We start from the raw sequence: 6,114 nt of genomic DNA, 5'->3' as shown, positions 1-6,114 counted from the left end.
CCCAAGCTGGGAAATTGCAGATAGTGATTGATTTCAGAAATACTAAAGCATACAATTGCCTGTTCACAGTTCTTGCTTTTTAGCCAGACATACCTTTGCAGCTCCTGTGGAGAGAGTGAAAGCTGCCTGGGTTGGGTAGGCGGCCATCTCTCCTCTCCCAGCGTGGCGGACTGTCCCAGTGAGCAGGATGTGCGTCCCAGCGAGAAGGAGAGGGGTCCGTGGAGAAAGGCCAGTTCTGATGGCCCGGACCGGAAGACAAAGCCAGAACGCTGCCCATGTGGGCGCAACACCTCCTACAAGACACAAAGAGACAAAGGAGAGATTTATTATGATGCTATAACCCACTTATCTATCTCACCTGCAGTCTCTGCCTGCACTATTTAAAGCCTGAGTCTCTCCTTAATGCAGAGAACAGAGGCAGAGCATCAAACCTGCACTGAAATACAATTTAGAGAAAGAAAAAACACATTTTCCGATGTTGTCAATGCAAATAATTTAAAGGTACGTTGTGGTACAAACACCTCCACTCACAGAGAGGTGCAGAAGAAGTTAATGGCATACAAGATGCAAACATAAATAAGAATACACAGTTATATTTTGACATGGATTTTGCTAGTTCTTTAAATTGGCTTATATTGCATTTAAAATTTCAACTGCAAGAATGATTACGACCGTGCACAACATGCAAGGCTGTCTGTTGTTTTCATGTGCAGGTGCAGCAATTCCGTTAGCTAGCATGACCTTAGCATCAGCACACACACACACACACTATCTGTCAGTGTGTGCGCCAGTTTCTTTCACCACTCACTTCCGTTGTTGTCGACAGACTTCAAAATCCCGAGCGGACCTGAAGATGGCACATCAGAAAATGTGTCAGGTGTAATTCTTCAGAGATAAACCACAAACAGGCGAAGATCATTGATGCTGGGATCAACTGATGCTGCAAATAGCTCCCTCCTCCAGATGTGATGCGCCACCCTGAAAATGTGTCCCCCCTGAAACCACCACGGGAAACCCCGTGGTCTGACAAATTACTCTTTTACTCTTACATTTATGAAACTCAACGGGGATGCTATTAAAATAACAACTACGCATTTTCCACCCGTCAAACTTTAAATTAAAATACGTTAGGCGTTGAGTGCGTACGTAAACGGCGTAACGTCCATTAGGGTTTTGTTTCTTGTCGGACTACTGTATCTGCGACACGGCGTCAAACGCAGGCTGCCACAGGTGAGAGAATATTGTTGGGTTTTAATGTGCCGCAGCGCCGGGGAGCAGAGGAAGGTCGACAGCTGTATTATACATTAAAGTCAATATAATAGAAGTTATTCAGACGAGCCAGTCTTAGACACAAGATACGGACGTTACTCACTAAAATATGAAACCACTACGATCATATTAGACCGCGAAGACCGTCGCTGCCTGTCGCGTTCACAGAGACAGAAAGATAGATTTTGGTTCAAGGGTTTTTTTTGTGTGTTTGTGTGTGTCGCTCGTTTTCAGTCGGACTGGACATGTCTCCTTCACGGTCCATATTGTTGGTGGGAGAAGGGAACTTCTCATATTCTGCCTCCATGAGCCGGTTATACTCTGAAACGGAGACCAGCATAACAGCCACTTGCCTGCAGCGTCAAGAGGAGGCACTGCGGCATGAAGGTGCAGCCAGTAACATCCAGATCATCCAGGACTCAGGTACGAGTGTGTGTGAGTGCTGTCGCGCTTGTTTGTGCTGGGTTGTTCTGTTGGTGCACACTTTTTGTACCGCCTCTTGTGTGTTTAAAATCAGGGGGGACGGTGGTTTTCGGGCTGGACTGCAGGAAGCTCGGGGAGTGTGCCTCCCTCCAGGGCCGTGTGTTTGACCGTGTGGTGTTTAACTTCCCTCACTGCGGGAGAAAGAGTGGGGTTAAGAAGAACAGAGAACTTCTCAAGAACTTCTTCCTCAGGTAGGACTGCATTATAGGGGATGCATGGGAGTCGGTCCATTCACAGCAGTGTCTGTTGTCTCTAACATTGACATTTATATATTTTATATGGTGAATTATAAGATTATTTGTTTGTTTCAACCTTGAAATAATGTAGATTTGACCAAAAGACATAAGAACATCTGTTTCAAGGGTTAACTCACTTGCTTTATTCAGAGCTTTCAGCAGCATCTTCCTCCTCTTTAGTCAAACAATTATATATATAGTTCATTTGTGTGTATTGTTACTTTTCTTTATATGATTATTCGTTTATTGTTTTCACAATAGACCAAACATTTGTGAGTATTTTAACCACAAAAAAATATATCAAGTTGTACAATAAATAAATGAACAAGAATATATAGCCTACAAACACGCACACATACACAGAATAAAAATATAACAGTGATACATGGAATTCTTAATGCAGGGGTATTGTTACTTTACACTCATTTATGACTTTTCATAGCACTGATCATGCAAATCATGAGTAGGCCTAGGTATCATTCCTGAGTTTTTTTTCTTGTACTGACCAAAATGTGTCTGTAGCACCAAGTATTGACGACTATTGTATACTAAAAGCTGACGTTGAATGCTTATTCTTTGATCAGTTCAATCAGTTCCATTTAAGTCAGGGTTTGTCTGTTTTAGATTTGTGTTCATCTTCATCTGACATTTGAGAACTCTAACTTCTTTAGAAATATATATATATATTTTAAAATGAAAACAGGAAAGTTTTACAAAATAAATTAATATTTCTTAAAGTAAGGCATTGGCAGGGTAGGGCAGATGATACTCAGCTCTAACGGTGTACATACAATGAATCTATTAATCAATGAACTGATTTATTATGTACAACACAAGGTTGGGTAATGAAATCAAAGTTTGTACCTCCTTCGTGCTATACACATAGAAAAAGATAGCAAAAAAAAGAAGAAAATAAATAAGATAAAATAAACCAATATATACAGTTATTTATATACATATAGTGCTTGATCCAGGATGTTGGGCCAGCAGCATGACCTGAGAGTTTCCAACTTCTGTTTTCTATGAAAATATACTGACAACTTGTTTTTTTCTGTGCCTCCAGTTGTGTTCAGGTGTTGGCTGAAGATGGGGAGGTTCATGTTTCCTTGTGCAATGGACAGGGCGGGACACCAGCGGACAACCCGAAGCGAGAGTGGCACAACAGCTGGCAGGTGGCTGCCATGGCAGCAGAGGCACAGCTTGTCCTTACTGACGTCCGTCCTTTTGAAAGAGAGAAATACCAGAGCTACAAGTGCACTGGATACAGGTAAGGAGTAAAGGTGAGTGTTACAGTGGATAAAATGTGTGTTTGTGTTTGTGTATTGATGCTGTCTAATGATGGGGTTTGCTGTTGTACAGGAGCCAGGATAAGGGCTTTCATGTGGAGAAAGCATTGCTCCATGTGTTCACTCGCTGCCTCCCCTACACCTCTGCTCAGATACTTCAAGTAGAGGAGGTGGTTGAAGGGGAGAAAGTCCATTACAACATACCAGCTGAGCTCAGTGATTACATATTCAGGTACAGAAACACAGAGACTCTCATGCTGTTCGAGTAACAAGCCTCCAACGCAAAAAAAAAAAAGTTACATAACCACGTGCTTACTGTCTCCTCTCTTTCATCAGGGGATTTCTGTGCTCAGGTTCTGTCCACCCTGTCAGGCTAGTGCAAGACTTTCTTCTCGAAGGACTAGCGAAGAAGTGGTTGATCTCCATGACGACAGAGACGATTCCCTTCCTCCTCACGGCCAAACAGCTGCAGGCGTGTTGCAGTGATGTCGACATCACGCACTGCTACTGGATCCACCTGCTTCAGAAAAACCTCAACTGTGACGCCCATACCTCTACAGACAAAGAAAAAGATCAGTTAACGTTCTTGGACAGTCGGGGACGCACAGACGCACGAGACACTCTGCCGGCAGCATGTGTAACCTCAGACAAAGCGGAGAGAGTTAGGAGCAAAGGAGCTGAGAGCTTAAGGTCTGCATGTTCTCTTGATGTTGATCCTGAATGGGAAAATTGTCTTCATGTGCTGCGTCCATCACTGCTCCCTCAGATGGAAGAGCTCGTAACTAAAACAGACGAGTTGAGTAACAACGCGGGGAGTCATGGGGAGAATGAGGGGAATAATAAAAGTGCTGAAGTGGACGGACATAGGAAGAAGGGGCCCTGTGGGGGCTGTAATGGTGTTACCAGCTTGTTATTTGGCATTAGTGGTGTGGTGTTCAGGAACCTGTCTATCAACCTCTGGGCTCTGCCTGCCTATCATGAACTTCTCCTCAGAGGCGTTTTCCCTTCGGAATGTGAGCCAATCAGATCGCTCGGACAAAGGCTGCAGACGCTGCTCGCTCCCTACGGGGTCTCCCTGGTCACAGAACAGGGAGGTCTGCGTCTGATAGCACAGCCAATGGGTTTGATCGGTAGGGTGTCTGTAAGCAATGAAAGCGACAACATCAGCGACGTCAGCGTCACCGTGTCCCTAAATTTGGACCTCCTGGCCGTGCTCCTGTTCTCGCTCCCCGACTGGCGGCTGCTTTGGTCACACGACCCACGCTTTTTAAAGCAGTTTGCACTCCGCCCGTCACCCGGGAAACCTTTCCACCCATTCTCCCTGTTTCCCGAGCACATCAGTTTTGACATCAGCTTCTGGACAGGGCCGACATGGGAGGAGAGGAAGTTCCACGCTGTGGTCCGCGAGGCCAGTCACGGGACCGTGGAGCAAGTTAAGCTCATTGACAGGTTCTCACATCCTGACCTGAGCCAGACCAGTTACTGCTACAGACTCACCTACCACTCACACACACATGCTTTGTCACACACACAGGCCCTCCAGTTTCATCAAAACCTAGAGTCCTTGCTTTCCTCTCGGTTGCAAGTGACCATCAGGTAGCTACATCTGAGTCTCTTGCAGGAACAGGGATTTAACCTTTTATTTTTGACATTGAGATTACAAATAGGTTTGTAACTGCTAAGCAAATTGTAAGAGTGTAATAGGCAAAACTGTAGTAGAACAGTGTTTACAAAAGTTGAGGCATTGCTTGCTGTATGTATTTAAAATGTGATTGGACTTCTGTGTACCTGTGTTTTAACTTCATATACAATAAACTTATTATTGTTATTTAACATACGTTTGTGGTCTATTGAGAATCATTGGAAAATAATAAACACTCACATATAGTATGTACTATATAGTACATGCTGTGACAAAGCATAAAGCATTATGCAAGTATTATGCAATAAAACCATGAAATCAGTTTGTCACAATCTGTGACAAGCAAATCCTTTTGATCCTTTACTTAAGTACAAAAAGTATTAATAGCTCAAATCTAAATCAAAATATTGATACATATTCCTACATTCAAAACTATACTTGGATAAAGTATTTTATATTACTAGCAAAATGTGCTTAAATTACTCACTATGAAAATTGGACCCATATTTACATACAGATCTAACCCCAGTAGGTGTAATCAGCAGAAACCTATGTAGTGAAGTTAATACACAATATTTCCACCTGAAATGTAGTGGATTAGAAATATAAAGTAGCATGAACAGGATATAGTTAAGTACAAGCACCTCAAAATTGTCCAGTACTTCAGAAAATGTTTGATTATAGGAAAAATACTTGTTTTGGGTCAATGGTTGATTTCCTTCCCAGGTTATTTTGAGAGAACTGCGCCACTTTTGCAATCATTAATTATTAATTTATTACTGTAGACTTTATTCTTCATTATGCAGTATATGTTTGGCTGGCTGGCCTGAGTTTTACATGTTCAGCTGATCTGCTCTACACAATAAGACTCAAGACTCAGTGGAAATGATAATTGTAAACCAACTGAACACTGTCTGAAACACTTTAACCTATATAATAATAATAAATAAATAAAAAATACTAAATTTGTTATTATTTCCACGAAACTTAGCATGGGGTGTAATGAGGCCCCTGTGCATTGTTCCTGGTTCATCTAAAGTGTATTTTGATTAAGCTAATTCAAATTATTATGGGGTCACTTGAGAGGTTTTATTTATCAGAATCAGAAATACTTTATTGATCCCTGGGGGGGATTTGTTTGTTACAGATGTTCTACTCACACAACGTTAAAGAATAGAAATAATACTTATAACACAAT

The 6,114-nt window shown here is 42.3% G+C and overlaps 2 protein-coding genes across 2 annotated transcripts in view; one reads left to right on the top strand and one right to left on the bottom strand.

Moving 5' to 3' along the window:
* The window catches only part of si:dkey-71l1.1 (uncharacterized protein LOC569883 homolog), a 4,531-nt gene extending 3,569 nt beyond the window's left edge, over nucleotides 1-962 (bottom strand). Inside the window, exons 1-2 of the mRNA XM_035666001.1 lie at nucleotides 809-962; nucleotides 94-293 (exon numbers count right to left, since the gene is read on the bottom strand). Of these exons, the coding sequence (XP_035521894.1) occupies nucleotides 94-277 (184 nt within the window). The 5' untranslated portion in view covers nucleotides 278-293; nucleotides 809-962. The remainder of the gene's footprint in view (nucleotides 1-93; nucleotides 294-808) is intronic.
* Nucleotides 963-1,177: 215 nt separating this feature from the next.
* Nucleotides 1,178-5,102, top strand: fdxacb1 (ferredoxin-fold anticodon binding domain containing 1). Its single transcript, XM_035667257.1, has 6 exons — nucleotides 1,178-1,230; nucleotides 1,504-1,692; nucleotides 1,787-1,943; nucleotides 3,052-3,255; nucleotides 3,348-3,506; nucleotides 3,611-5,102. The coding sequence occupies exons 2-6, from the start codon at nucleotides 1,515-1,517 to the stop codon at nucleotides 4,872-4,874; spliced, it is 1,962 nt and encodes a 653-aa protein (XP_035523150.1). The 5' UTR covers nucleotides 1,178-1,230; nucleotides 1,504-1,514; the 3' UTR covers nucleotides 4,875-5,102.
* The last annotated feature ends 1,012 nt before the right edge of the window (nucleotides 5,103-6,114 follow it).

This window comes from Morone saxatilis, unplaced genomic scaffold, assembly GCF_004916995.1.
Source record: "Morone saxatilis isolate NCDOM2014 unplaced genomic scaffold, NCSU_SB_2.0 Contig20, whole genome shotgun sequence".
In the NCBI taxonomy this organism is placed as follows: domain Eukaryota; kingdom Metazoa; phylum Chordata; class Actinopteri; family Moronidae; genus Morone; species Morone saxatilis.
The sequence above is the reverse complement of the archived record's forward strand: the minus strand, read 5'-3'. Positions and strand labels throughout refer to the sequence as shown.

Excerpts from the sequence above, each read along its gene's own strand:
- fdxacb1 (XM_035667257.1), top strand. The coding sequence starts at position 1,515 with ATGTCTCCTTCACGGTCCATATTGTTGGTGGGAGAAGGGAACTTCTCA. Across the intron at positions 3,256-3,347 it reads TACAAGTGCACTGGATACAG|GAGCCAGGATAAGGGCTTTC; the intron begins GTAAGGAGTAAA and ends GCTGTTGTACAG. Across the intron at positions 3,507-3,610 it reads CTCAGTGATTACATATTCAG|GGGATTTCTGTGCTCAGGTT; the intron begins GTACAGAAACAC and ends CTCTTTCATCAG.